At 32.6% G+C, this 15397-nt stretch overlaps 2 protein-coding genes and 2 long non-coding RNA genes across 5 annotated transcripts; 1 reads left to right on the top strand and 3 right to left on the bottom strand.

Annotated features, from left to right (window-relative positions):
* Positions 1-53: 53 nt before the first annotated feature.
* Positions 54-1983, top strand: LOC146926641 (uncharacterized). The gene is given in 3 exon segments (XM_085706946.1): positions 54-64; positions 704-1536; positions 1698-1983. Coding segments are annotated over 3 exon segments (885 nt in total). The 3' UTR covers positions 1739-1983.
* Positions 1984-3620: 1637 nt separating this feature from the next.
* On the bottom strand, positions 3621-8264 carry LOC146926640 (uncharacterized). The gene is made up of 4 exons (XM_085700142.1): positions 7821-8264; positions 6371-6549; positions 4551-4914; positions 3621-3960 (listed from the first exon to the last, which is right to left on the bottom strand). The coding sequence occupies exons 1-4, from the start codon at positions 8205-8207 to the stop codon at positions 3880-3882; spliced, it is 1011 nt and encodes a 336-aa protein (XP_085556268.1). The 5' UTR covers positions 8208-8264; the 3' UTR covers positions 3621-3879.
* A 3028-nt stretch (positions 8265-11292) lies between these two features.
* Positions 11293-13241, bottom strand: LOC146926639 (uncharacterized). The gene is made up of 2 exons (XR_015005458.1): positions 12704-13241; positions 11293-11802 (listed from the first exon to the last, which is right to left on the bottom strand). It is a non-coding gene; the product is annotated as an uncharacterized LOC146926639 (long non-coding RNA).
* A 581-nt stretch (positions 13242-13822) lies between these two features.
* Positions 13823-15026, bottom strand: LOC146926638 (uncharacterized). Of its 2 annotated transcripts, XR_015005457.1 has the most exons (5): positions 14886-15026; positions 14651-14722; positions 14491-14555; positions 14342-14400; positions 13823-13955 (listed from the first exon to the last, which is right to left on the bottom strand). It is a non-coding gene; the product is annotated as an uncharacterized LOC146926638 (long non-coding RNA). The 2 variants fall into 2 exon arrangements; XR_015005456.1 differs by lacking the exon at positions 13823-13955 and having other exon boundaries at positions 14266-14400.
* Positions 15027-15397: the final 371 nt, after the last annotated feature.

Genomic DNA, 15397 nt, shown 5'->3' with positions numbered 1-15397 from the left:
GTTGTTGAATTGAATTGTATAATCATTTTTGTCATAAATAATAGAATTAATATATGGTGACACTGTACTCACTTCTTGTAATTTCTGTTGCAGCATTTAAAAATTGGAAGCTGATCATGAATTAAAGAATGAAATACACAGAAATTCTCCATTTCTTTTGCAAACTCCCTGGTTGATAACTTTTACTACTCTTAGATTCATTGAAATTCTTGGTAGATTTCTTAGTATGCATCACCCTGAAAAAGTAATACCTTTACTCCACAAAGATTCATGGTGCATCAGCCCTCCCTTGAACAATGACATAGCCACCAAGAACTTGCTAATATACATATCAAGATAGTCATGACAATCTATAAGAATAATAATTAAAAATCCATTTAAAAAAATCTGAAGTTATTTTTGTTTGCCTACTACCCATAAAAATCCATTTTAAAAAAAAAAAAGTTTTAACTTGTACACGTGTTACCTCCTTGTTTTTAAAAAAAATAGATTTTGAGAATAGCTAATCCTAATGAATTTTCATTTTAGTGTCAAAATAGATTTTTTTGATAAAATGGTTTATAAAAAAATCCTAAACAAACAATTGAAAATAAAAAAAGTGATTTTTTTTAACATCAAAAATTGATTTTTTTTGAAAAAAATCTTAAACAAACGGGCCTAAATCTTGCAATATTGTAGTTTTTATAGATACAATCAATTAAAGATACAAAATATTTATTCTGTCCTCATTCTCAGGTCAAGACACACTGCCAAAATCAAACAAAGCAGTCAATCATCAAGTAGTTTATCACCCTTCTTCTGCAACTCAATCATCGGCTGCGAACTCTGTACCAAGTGGAACACAGGTTCAAGGATCCAGTGTTGTGAAATGCTTATTCAATCCGGCAAGAACTTCTATCCCAACCAATTCAAAAGTTCCAAAGACACCTCCGAGAACAAATTCCAGTCACAACAATACAAATATATCCCCTCCCGAGCTTTCTCAGGCTGCACCTAGCAACGTAGAGGGTACATCTACTTGTTACACTGTAATTTCAACCAAGAGAGTTATGGTTAGCCCTGCAAAACAAATGGCTTATATAGAGAGTAGTCATTGCATTTCACCCGTTAAAATGAATTCAGACAAGGCAAGTAAGAGGGATCATGTAAGAAGCAGGTTGAATTTTGATTCTTCTGATATGCCTCAGAGCTTTGATTCAGACAAATCATTGCCTAATGAGATTTCTACATCAGAGTCTAACAGCGAAGTTCACTTATGTGACCTTGATTTCCCTAATTTTGATACGTTTAGCTCAGACTTCTCATTTGCTGAAATGTTAAGTGATCTGGATTTTTCTTGTGAGGGTGTTGATTTTTCAATTGTTTCAAATGATAATCAAGTTATCCCGGAACTACCATCAACTTCAGTAGAAGCTCTATCTTAATTATCTTAATTTTGACCTTTCCCACAGTTTACTGAATTTTTCACTTTTCCAGGCTCTGATTGTTCAAATGTAGCAAATACCTTCACAAGAAGCATAACAATTTTAAGCCAAGGTAAATTTACGCAATTCTTTTAAGTATAAAATTTGGTATAGTTAGTTCATGACATGATATTACCCCTTTTAAGTATAATATTGTTGATGTGATTTCTACATCAATATGTTTAAATACTTTGCTATCTATCAGAAATATTAACTGCTATATTTTGCTTTCAGAGAAAAAGAACCAGAGCTGCTTAGATCAGGAGAATTGTTAATGAGGGAGTTTGAAGAATGACTCAGGCCAACTTGCTACAGTTGCTGCAACAGACTCTTATGGTTATAGCCCCAACGAATGTAGCTATCATTGATTTAGGATGTTAACACCATTAATTTTTTCCTTAACCTTTGAACCTGTTTGGTCAATGGCCATCAAGGAAAAGCTAAAAGTGATTTTTGTGATTGTAGATAAGTACCTTTCTTGTTCTGGTTTAATCAATAGATTAACTTTTAGTTGGACTTATTAGATGCTAAACATGGTTAATTGTCTATCATTCAAGTCTAAAAATTCTTGGAGCAATATTTTCCTGGTTGAAATGCTGTGAAACAACTAAACTTTGTAATAGAATGAGGTGAAGGAAAGACTAAACATGCAAGGAATCAACTTATGAGTTCAGAATTTGCACTTGGCATTTGTCTTTGAAGGTTAAAGTTATTGAAGATTTGCAATGAAATTAATGTACAATATACCAATTAGAGAATTTTGGAATTGAATTCAAATCACAGTAGATACGTCTATGTCAGTGCTGATGTGATAAGTCTAGATAAACTTATTTAAATAATTATATCTTTTAAATAACTTTTTGTTGAAGAAAAACTCAAATTTAAATTAATTAGATTCTTTAAACTCATTCAAATTTTAGTGGTACCATTGAATAAAATGATTTTGAGATTTAAATTTTAGAAAATAAGCCATGAAAAATGATTCAAATTGTGGACATTGCTTTAAACAATTTCAATGGAAAAATACCAGAAAAATATTTCAAAGCATGGGAAAAAATGACGCATGATGAAAATGATTCTAAATCAGAATTCATCCGCATGGGAAAGAACGTCTACTCATATTACCATGATAGTGTAACAGTTTCCAATAAAGGTCAAGAAATTAAGTATGCAAAAATTCTAACAATCTTCACAACCATTGATTTAAAATCCAATCATTTTGAAGGTCAAATACCAGAAGTGATGATGAACTTCAAAGCACTTCATGTTCTCAACTTTTCAAACAATTATCTCTCAGGTGAAATACCATCTTCTATAGGAAACCAGAAACAGTTGGAGTCATTAGACCTGTCAAACAACTCTTTGGTTGGTGAAATTCCAGTGCAGCTTGCAAGTTTGTCATTCCTTTCTTACTTGAACCTCTCCTTCAATCATTTCGTGGGGAAGATCCCAACAGGCACTCAACTCCAGTCATTTGACGATTCTTTCGTGGGGACTATATGGACAAACTTACACAGTTTTAAGGTGGTAGTAGCATTAGTTACTAATGAGTGTACTAGAATAAATTCAGAAGTGTGTATCTTGCAATCTATTATACTAATGTTTACTCAGAGCCACAGTCATGCACTATAAATCCTTCATACATATGTACTACAATTAAATAATCAAGGAAATTCCACCTCTTCTAAGTTCTTCAGCATAATCCATGCCTAGTTAAACATAATCAACACTATAATTTGACAGAGAAATGAAATTAGTATATAGAATTAAAACTCAAGTCAAGGTTAACAAGATTCAGCAGTCCTTCAATGTGAAAAGAGGATGAAACCTCACCACTTAAACTATTATAAGAAAGGTCTATGTGGTTAAGGTTTTTGGCCATACTAAATGATGGTATCGGACCTGTGAAACTGTTAAATGACAAACTTTGACATTTTAATTTAAACAAAATTAAGTAGCTAATACAAAATGTACATATTATCCTAATTCTTTATTGAGCACATTTGAACATGTTGCAAAACCCTCTATCCCTTTTATGAAGTCAGATGAATATTGGTATTTCGAAAAATTGATACAAGTTGTGAGACAATTGCAGGAACCTTAACATTGCAGCCACATTTTTGGTTGCAACTGTTTTTTAAAACATTGGATGAGAGATTCAGTCATGAAATGTTCATTAACAAACGCATACTGCAACAAATCCCCTTCAAATTTTAGGCTCAGTAAGCACCAGTACATGTCTCACAATAATATAATATACAAGTATGCACTAGGTAAAAATGCATTTAGCTTTTCTTTAAAAAATGGACTTCATCGACAAGTGGAAAAATCTGAAAGAGCACGCAGTCCGCGACTCTTCGAAGTTTTACTTTCAGAGTGAAACATACCATCAGGAAAAGGAGAGAACCTAACGGCATTAGTTAGTCTCTGGAACAATTTCACTAACATCTAGGTCTACTATGTTCTCTTTTCCGAATATGGTAAAATGCACGGTGGCCTGCATAAAGACGGTTAAATGAGTTAATATAGAGAACTAGAAAGACAAATACAATTTGTGTGTTTTGTGCAGTGTAATTAGACTCGGAAAGGACCGACAAGTCTGATCGAGAACTGAACCTATGGCCGGTCCGAGCAGCCTATTTGATCTGATGTGTATCTAAATTGGGAATGACATCATTCACTCATGGGCAAACCGGTGCAAACCGATTTGAGTGAACTCGTCATTTCAGTATAAAAATAAATATTACAAATTTCTGATCTATTTCCTATCATTGACCCATCAAATCACACATTATTTTAAACTTTCAAAACCAGTTTAAGTTTCACATAGACACGAGCAATTTTCATCACATAAACTTGTGTTATCTTTTGAGTTTTACAACTATATATGACAATGCAAAACTCTTTGACACAGTCATCCAATCAAATCTAACTACATAGATGTTTATGCAGATATTTTAGGAAGTAATATCACAAAGTGATATCATGGTGAAATCTGATTGGATGCTAATGTAAAAAAGTTTTACATTGTCAATGCATAGCTTTTAATCTTCATTTCAATTAATTCTAGTGAAGGAGGAAGCTCACCATTTTGGTTTTGCGGTTCAGCTTCTTGAGAGTGCCTGCAAACCCTAAAAATGATCCAGATATAATTCGAACGGCAGAACCTGTGACAAGTTTAGGTTTTTTTTTAGCTGATGAAGCTTCTTCTGTGACTGTTAGTTGGTTAGAGGTTTTTCTAGAGCTCCTTTTGGGCTTTGAATCGACAATAGCTTTCGAAACATCCGATTCTAACTCTTTATTGGGATTCCCAGAGTTTACGACAGCCTTTCTCTCTTCTTCTTCTTCTTCAAATGCTTTGTCAGCATTTTCTTGCTCCACCTTTGCCTGTTTGAAGATTGCTTCCATATCATCCTCAGCTACTGGCCTTGGTTTATTAATCTGCCTTTTTCTGCAAATGATAAAACAATTGAGAGGTTCAACTTAGGCTTAACAGGAAAGAGTATACATTGAGACATTAGACAAAAGGTTCTTTAATATCCGAAATTAATAATTACAAGCATACGAAATCCAAAAAAAAACACCATCCAATATAAAGTCTTATAAAATAAGGTTAGTAAGTAATAACTTGATTCATCACAACTTAATCAGTTAAGTTATAATGAATACCACTCAGTATGAACTATAATCAAAGAAAGTATACCGTTCAATATAACGTATACTTTATAGAAGTAGATCATTCGGTACAAAGTATCATGGTTATCAAATCAAAATTCAACTCGTGAATCATAATACCTATTTTTTGAATCGTGAATCGAAACTTAGCATCAATTGTAAGATGCATTGCCAATAAAAATATGTCACTTTTAAATATAAAAAAAACAAGTCATGTAACAAAATTATAAGATGATATATTATATATGAACCTCAAAATAATTCAAGATTCAAATTATATATCAAATGACAAAAGAAAAGGGGTTGGTTATACAAAGTTGACAAAATAGTGGCTGACTACACTAAGTTTAGGTAGTGATTCGATTGAATGAATCAGGATTCATCATAGTGAATCAGGATTCGAGATGGGATTCGTGTCCAAATAGATACATACAAGAGATTCCTATCGATTGGATTCAGTTTAACATCAAATAGAGACACGATTGGCATGTATCGTAAGATACTGATAACCATATGAAGTATATCGTAAAAACAAAGCTTTAAGCATTCATTAATCTATCAGATAAACCAAGGGAAACAAGAAGGAAAACTATAAATTACATTAAGATGATTGCTTCGCTGAATTGTTTTGTAGATTGTTGTTAGATCTGTAATAATTAATTAACCAATCAAAGATAAATATTCAACTTCTCGGTTTATGTATTTTGCTTGGCTTAAGACCCAACCAATCCATAAAAAGATTTCAGAGAAAATAGGGCGACAAAAACCTAGAAGACAAAACTTGAATCAAGTTCTATATCAATGTCATCAAGTTCTCAAATCAAATAATGGCATATTAATACTTCTTATTATGAATGAATAGGAAGCAGTAAAACTAATGACATCCAGCCATATAGCACCAACACTTACGATTAAAGGTGTGTCTGTTTTCCGATACATGTCAGAGTCAGACACCGGCACGACACTTACACATGTAGTTATATTCAGTGTTTTGAATTATTATCAGTGTTTGCGTAGGTGACACAGTGTCGCATATGTGCTTCGTTTCCTCCTAGACACAACTTCAAATATGTTGCGGAATTTTGAAACTATTCACAATTCATTGTTTTGTTAGAGGACTTGATGAACATGGTATAGCGAACTTGATCTAATTTTTTGCTAAAATTATATGTTGCAAAAGATGTAACTGCCAAAAATTAGCAATGCATTAAACACAAGCAGAAGATGCTTACGTATTTCCAACCTTGGATCCAATAAAGCCACCAACACCTTCGTACTCTTTTATGTAGTCATGTAATGGTTTGTTCAGTTCGCATCTCAGAAAAATACAACCCGGGAACAGAGGTTTTGATTTTACAGAGATGGAACCACTCTTCAATCTCTTTTTCTCATGGATAGCTGGAGCATATACCTAAAACCAAACATTACCACGGATCAATAAATAAACAACCAAACAACATTTCTTAATTGTTCATCATATTACTTCGCTTTCTTATCTCCTCAGCTGGTAGGGTTGTTAGCTACAAGCTCCAATCAATATGTTTGGATGGAGAGTTTTAAACCAAAAAAAGATAGGGTAAAATATTTATTGTAAATGAATTTATGTAATATATTTTAGTCTATAACCCTGCAACATCTAGGGAAAATGAACCGTCACAGTTTGGTCTGGAGTTGAGTAAAACACGATCAGCACAAACTATATGAGCGAATCACCTTCAGTCCATGAAATTAATGATCAAGCAATTTCTCTCTCAAGTTAACGAAATTACAAAAAGATTCCTAGAATTGAAAATTTTCAATCACATTAGTCCATCTGAACTAATTTAAGACTAAATTGACGTATCCAAAATGATCAATATGATCGAAAATTTTCAATTTCAATGATCATTTTAAAATTTCTTCCATTTTAAAGTTCAAATTGACGGATGCGTAAAGGACTACATCAACTGTTAGAACATACAGCCTGGTTCAAAAGAAAACAGATACGAAAAAATCAGACAAAGAATGCACAGGATTTCATCACAGAATCCGGCCAATTATGCCTATTATTCAAGCGATTATATTTTGAGTTTAAATACTTCGGTCTAGTTTATAATATTACCCTTGAGCCATACTGCGGACACTTCCCCCCTCGCTCCCCCCAATTAGCGACATGGCCACTTATCCGTAAACTATGAGTTATACCCAACCCAACAATGATTCACATTCAACTCAACCTCCTAAATGATTCACATTCAACTCAATCTCCTAATTCATTTTTTTCTTGTTTCTAATAAAAATGAAACTTCGCAATATTTACACATACTTTCCCTCTGCCTCCAAAGCCCTCCATCCACATAAATCCAAAGTCTCCTTCAAACAAAGACATAAACTAAACAGACACACACATGATAACCAAGTATTTGAGCTCAAATAGTTAATGAGCTCCGTTAAAGACAAATCATTTCGAAGAACCAAGTTCTATTCCTAACTAGAATAATCATTAGCCAGACTTTACTTAACTTCCGACAAAACACCGTATTCCCAAGACTTTTTTCCCCTCAGAACCGGATGGTTAAGAAAAAACTACACACAATAAAAAGAACCATTTCTATTCTTATCCATAACAAAATGAACAACACAAAACAACATTTTGAAACCATAAAGCAAAAACAGCAACCTTAAAAACACAAAAACACAAACCTTAAAGTCGATATCAGGAAAAAACTTAGCCAAAGAACGAGCAAGAGCTTCAGCAGTATACTGACCCTTAACACGAGAAACACGAACAACCCACCATTGAGGACCTAACTTCATGAGATTATCAAGGTTGAGTTCATCCATCCATGATTTATTCTCTTTTTTGGTTTTCTGAATGAGTTTATTTTCAACTTCTTCCTTCCAGTTTGTTGCGTTGCTCTCTCTTCGTTCGTTGCGTAAGCGCCTGCGTTCTTTTGCAGTGAGGATTTCCGGGGAGGAGGTGGAGGTGACGGAGGTGGCGGAGATTGAGAGAGGGGGTTTGGTGGAGAGAGAGGGGGTGTAGAAGCGTGGTGGTGGATTCCATAGGTGAAGCGTTAGCATCCCTTTCATCTTCTACTTCTATCTATCTAAGCTTCCAAAGTTCCAAGCATACCAATCTCTATTATTAATTGTCTTCAAGTGTTTTCCATACCAATTAAGTCCTAACCCTAACAATTTGGGGGATTTAATATCTTAAAAATATAAGTTATTCAAGGGTTAAAAGTTACATTAAATAACTTAAAGACCTAAGTGGTACGAATAATACTTAAAAGGACAAATTCGTTACAATTAATTAACTTCAATGACTTAAGTGATAAAAAAACTTAAATTGATATGATATTAAGCAAAGAATATCATAACCTCGTCATGTCAAAACCACGAGAAAGGATTTAACTCAATACGAGCTTAACCACAAAAAACAAAAATGAAAAAAGACATAAATGAAAACATGAAAAAGTTAAATTAATAGATAAAGAAGAGTTATGGATATACTACACTCCAACAAAGAAATAGGGGAGCTTGAAGCAATGACTAGCGCCAGCTCATAGAACTCGACCCTTAAGCAATGATAAGCAAGGACCACATGAGTTCGTACAATCATACGACCACCCAGGACGATCCACAACAACATATCTTTGTATCACTTCCTAGCGTTGTATCTTCATACTTCATCAAACTCTTTTTCATGTTGTATCTTACATCTCCATAGCATATTCTTTACTCTTTTCACAAAACATCAACAACGAGCATTACCATTTCAAAATGGCTAAAATTAATTAAAACCATTAATCCCTAAATAGTCACTGATTAGATGCTACATATCATGCAGTCGTTCAATTTCTCATAAATTACGCGGATAGACGCAATGTAATAACCTATATTACCAGTTGTCACCTTTATTAATTATATAACTAGTAAAAATGTTATGCCAAAACGAAGATCAATAAATAAGGATATATAGGGGGATGAATATTACATTAACATTTTAAAGTGCAAATACTTTAAGATAGAGAGAGGAAGTGTGAAAAGATGGCTAGTAAATTACGGGGATAGATGTAATGTAATAACCTATATTACCGGTTGTCACCTTTATTAATTATATAACTAGTAAAAATGTTATGCCAAAACGAAGATCAATAAATAAAGATATATAGGGGGGATGAATATTACATTAACATTTTAAAGTGCAAATACTTTAAGATAGAGAGAGGAAGTGTGAAAAAAAAATGAGACGAACCCCACCCCCCCCCCCCCCCCCCCCCCCCCCCCTTGTTTATATAGTTTTTTTTAATATGTGTGAAATAACCGAGTAAATAAATTATTTTGGGATGTATGAAATATTTTTTCTCTTTTTATTTAGGCCATATGCATCATGGGGTGATTTAGGTTTAGCGTTACTCTCTTTCCATCAAACTAATTAAAAAGTGTTTATGTAAATGTCTACTAGATCATCGACCCGTGCAATGCACGGGTCCTACCGACTAAACAAACATGAATAAATAATATCGTACATTAGAATTGTAGTGTAATAAGTCATATGATAAAAATGTATTACATTAGTCATTTCATAGTGACGTTAATAAAGTTCGAAAACCGTACATTTTACATTAATTATCATACATTACAAAATACTACTTTTCTATAGACGACATTTGAAGTCACGTCAGTATCATCACCATCTTCATCATTATTTTCAACCCATCTAGACTTTTGACCCGTGCTGTTAAAAACACATAAAAGAACTTAAAAGCATCTTTATATACCTTTGAGTGGCATTATTTTTGAAGGAACCTTTGAGTGGCATTTAAAAACTATATTTTAATATGCTTAATATTTCTAAACAAATTTTATAAATTTTTTTAAAATTTTGGTATCTGGTTCATGAGTCGACTAATCTAAGAGGTCGAGTTCCACCTTCCACTTGAAAACTTATTTGTGAAGTTCATAAGTTATATAGACAACTTATGTCTTCACACCTTCATTTTTAATACACATTTTCTTCCCATATATTTCTTTATATCATATTATTAACTTATCACATCTATCATTTCACTCTTTTTAATTTTTTTTCTCACCGCAGATAGATTTGAGTTTGGGTGTCCAAGAATCATTTTCCTAATATACATCATTGAAATAGTCGATACGAAATTATGTAAATGCTAATCTATATATCAACAAAATATATGGTATTGTTTCATTGTAGATATAAACTTGCAGCAAAATCCAACAATGTGATGAAATAGGCGATATGATCATCGACTTATATAGAAACATAGAATAGTTTTATAAGAAAAAATTAAAGTCATGTTAAATCTTTACACACACCATCAATAATAAATCACTTCTTTAACCTAACTCTTAATGTCAATCATTTTTAATAGATGCGTAGTTGTTTATTTTACTCAAAAATCATATCCGCATTTTTTTTATAGAGATCTATAGTAGTTAGCCTCTCAAATTACTCCACAATTGAGGAACGGAGACCTAAAGTTGTTAGCCTTTTTTCTATACAAACTATAATTGTATGATATTTTAAAGACTATCATCACGTTTAAAATAAAAAAAGACTAAAATTTAATGGCTTAAGTATGATTTTTTTTTTTTGTTGAGAGAAAATATGGTAAGAATTTGGATTATGTATGTTTAAATTTAAGGCTACATACAGTTGAAAAATATAAAAAATATTCATTACTGTTTTCATTTTTGATAGGATCTTCATCTCTCTGTTCTAATTTAGTAGAATTTGTAACCCATTCATGGAAAACTCAACCTGAAGACAACTTCAACGGCTATATTTACATGTCAACTAACTTTAAAAGAAAAATTACATGTCAACTAATGTATCAAAAGTAAATCTGAAAAGGTGTGTATTTACCCACTTGCAAAAAATAAATTAAAACAAACCCTATCATAAGAAAACTACTCCATTATCCATTGATTTCCACGTATATTAACATTCATTTCGAAATGTGTACATCAAATGCCTTTGATAGAGAAAAGTACAATTATAACTAACTAATAAGGAACTAACAATACATACATCTTAATAAAATAACTTAAACTAAAGTCAGGTTTTGCCACAATTACTTTCATTGATAGGCCTAAGTCACTGCAATAATAATTTGATTTGGGAAATAGATTTTGAAACAAAATCTAGTAAAGAATAATATTTTTCAAGACCTCACCTATATCTGTTTGATATACAACCCAGGTGCATGTTTCCTTCAGCCTCGCATTGCACGTGATAGTTCGATATATTCATTTTACACCTCACAACAATTGATCTGCACAGTTTATCTCAGAGACAGTTTGCATGCTATGATTTTCAACCATGAGTAAGCTATGACTCTCAACTCTAATTACAATCACCAAAATTCAATCACATAGCTATGCCTCTTCCAACCCAAAACTGCCCCAGGAAAGCTCCTAACACAGACAGCAGCTGTCCAAACCAAAACAACAGCAGACATGCTGTGCAACAGACAGAAAACAGCACCAACAGCTGCTGTTCTGTCATGACAGCAGCAACAAAAACGGTACATGGACCACCCCACAGCCGAAGCACTCTGAAACACCATAGGACAGCAGCAGCATTACCTCAAAAGACACTCTCGAGGCACTAACTACACTCATAAAACAAACACAGCAGTACTTGCATTCTCGTCTACATATAAAAAAAAATTAAGAAGAATCAACTTGTAATAATAATTGTATTAGAAGCACTGATTTCTGGCTGATCGACTTTGAAATGAACTATAAATATGAGTGAAAATAAGACCTTAAGATTTGTTTTAGGGTAAAAATACAAATAAATTTCACAAAATAAAACTTTGAAATTTTTACATTATGTTGATCATAGAATTACTCTTATATTCCTCTCCCTAAAGGAAGTGAAGGAACCATGTGCAGAGGATCATTACTAAAATATATTCTATAGTCACATAACTTGGTGCAGTGCATATACAAAATGAGATATTATATTTTCTAACATCTCTATCAATGAAGCAAACTAAGGAAATCAAAATAAATTACTACCAAAATCATAACACAAGCATAAATGTAGACTTTGTTCTATAAATCTACATCAATACTAAATAAGACTTTTACAACCTGTCAAAATGGCCTGAAAATAAAATAAGGCAATCAAAATGTTTTAAATTTATGAGCATGTTAAACAATTAAAGGTAAAAGCAGTGCTTCATTTTAGCTAAGTGATGAATTGAAGAATATTCTTGAATGGTTCTGTGGACCTATTTTAAGAGACCAATTCAAGCTTTTTTTTATTTTATTGACTGGAATGTGAATCTATAAAGGATAAGAGATCCACTCCAATGATCAAACCAAATCATCCTACTATCATGTTTATCTTAAATCTCCATAATAGTTAATCAATCAAACATGATTGAAGAAATTTAAAGGAAAAAATATCACCAGGAAAGCATACTTTTCAACAAAGAAATAACCAAATTTGATTTGTGATGAGGAAGACTCTAAGAAGATTAAACAGAAGAAACATGATTAAAGGCAACAATGAGATCATCAAAATATTTTTGGGTCGGACTCACCAAGCAAATAATGGCCAAATGTGCAGCCAACTGATTTCCTTTATTAAAGCCGGTGTCAGATCACCAAGAAAGGGGATCTACAATCAGAAACCCTCCTAAGATACTTGATCCTTCAATGTGCATATGGAAAGAACAATTGTCATAGAGAAAGAGAAAAGAGAAAAACAGGAACTTGTAGCAAGAAACAATGAATGAGGGACAAAACATCATGCTCTAAAGCCTAGCCAACGATCAAGATGACCAAAATAGTCAGGGAGGATGAACTAATTTCTATCGCCATCCAAACCAGAAGATAGAAATAAAAAAAAGGAGCTACAAAATATAAACCTGATTTTTTAGTAGCAACAACACAATGAAACAGAAAGGCATATGAAACATGGTGAGTAATTAAGTAGCAAAAAAACATTGTCTCACACAGTCACTAATTAAGATATGAAAAAAAAATGATATGAAGAAAAAGACCCCTAAATAAACTTGTTTTTTGTTATTTTAGAGATAACGTGATTTAATGTCGTTGAATCGTTACAAAGGAAAAAAGCTAAAAATGCAAACATCATAGATTAGTATAACGTTGCAATGGAATTCTTAAGAAACACACTAATTATTTTCTTACTATATCCAGATTTTGGTTGTGCTACATCAATGCAATAAGATAAACGCATTGGAAGTCATAACAAATAAAATATGAGGTAGAACCTTGTTACCTTGGCCATGTTTCAAATTGAAAGCAATATAACAATCAGTTGCTTGGATAGAGTAAACATATTAATCACTCATGTCAGATAGCCAAAAGGTCTGAAATTGCTCAAAGTAACTTATGATGGATTACTCTTAAACTCTTTTAAAGCATCAACTCTAGTTAATTACAAAGCTTACTAATGAAAATAAGACCATTGAAAACATTAAAACACAAAATGATTCAAATACCCAAAGAAACGAACCTGTTTTTGCAAAGTCAACCCAAAAAAATTTCTCACTCTAAGGATAAATGCTATTGATAGGATCTGAAAAGGAAAAAAAAAAATAAAATTCAGCAAAAACAATAAAAATCAAAGAAAAGTAAACAATTAAATTGCTCTAAATTCAACTACCATTAGAGAAGCAGATCTCAGCACTACCTCAATGGTGGAAACCCAATTGTCGCCGACAGGTTCTAAAAGTTGCATTGGTGTATTCAACAAAGTAAATAGTCTTTAACTATATCTCTTCAAAGCTTCTAATCATCTTCACACTGTCCTCTTGGAATTCCTATCTTCATCACCGTAGAACCACTCGTCATCACCATTGAGACGTATGACAATACATTGTCATTGAAGCATGTCAAAATGAGAGTCGCAAAATATTTAGCTCAAAGTAGATAGGCAAAACCAACAAAATCATAAAACACATCCCTTATTATAAATCATTTTTCAAGTTGTTTTCAGTTTATTTCCAACAACTTTTCATAAATTTGCATACGCTCATAATCTAGTTCTTAACATAACCAAAGAATTAATTACCAAATATTCTCTCTTCAACAGTGGATTTCAAAACAGTTTTGAAAGACAAACTCAGTCAAAAAATTCTAGTAGTAAAATAGGAATAAGGTGAAAAGAAAAATGTTGATATACAAATCTAAACATGCGCATCTATGAGTACCACATTAAAAAAGCTCATCCGTGTTCAATTATTTTTGTCGGGAGCGAACCAAATATGACCTGGAAAAAACATAAACATTAATTTGATTAGCGAAAACATATATGAGGGAGTTCTGATCTAAGAAAAAAGACAATGAAGAAGTAAAGTACCTTAAACTAAAAGGGAAGTAAACAGAAACATGTACTTAACTGTTAAAGCTAATTTGCCACTAAACCTTCACAGGAAAAAAGAAAAATTAATTTGATTGGTAAAATCCCAGCACGAAAATCCCAAAATTGATATACAAACCAAACCCCAGCAAACACTTACATTTATTTGTTAAAGAAAAATCGAAAAACGGTAGTGTGAGAACCATGGGAAGCTATACTGTCACTTCAATACCTACAACCACCATTGAAATAAACATCATTCTCAAGAGATCTGTTAAGGGTTTTGCAGCAACTCCATTACATAAAATAAGATTAGATCTGCAAATGAACCTTCAATGGTTGTCGCCGGTGCGAACACGCCGAAAGAGAAAAACGTAGAGGAAGATAAGAATTACCGTGTTTTTCCAACAATCTTGAGTGTTGACATCCGACGTCGAATTCGATTATGCATCTCGTGACATGGATTCAGCGGTGGAGAGAAGCACCGTGAAGCGGAGTGCGGTTATCGTAGCTTGGGGAAAATATTAGGGTTGGGGTTAGCTTGGGGGATAAGCTGAAGTAGAGATAAATATGAAATAGTTGTTTCGAAAAATAGAAGAGATAAATATGAAATATGATCAATGACTAAAATTGAATGGCGCCTAAATATGCAAGATCCAATGGCTCAGAAAAGGGAAAATATTAGGGTTAGGGTTAGCTTCAAGGGTTAAGCTTTAGTAAATAAGATTGTTAAGTTGGTAGGTATAAATTCACCTCTTTCTAAACTAGGATTCATAGGTTTATTGTTCAATCTTATTTGGAACAAAATAAATCGATTACTTGATTTATAACGTTTTTTGATGAAATTCATCTGCAAAATTAAGATTAAATTAAGAATACAATGTATTAAGTAATCATGTTTAGTGTT

The sequence above is a fragment of the Medicago sativa genome, chromosome 4 (assembly GCF_051527215.1).
Source record: "Medicago sativa cultivar Bolivia chromosome 4, Bolivia_mono, whole genome shotgun sequence".
Lineage (NCBI taxonomy): Eukaryota > Viridiplantae > Streptophyta > Magnoliopsida > Fabales > Fabaceae > Medicago > Medicago sativa.
Note: the sequence above shows the minus strand (reverse complement) of the source record. Positions and strands in the feature narration are given on the sequence as shown.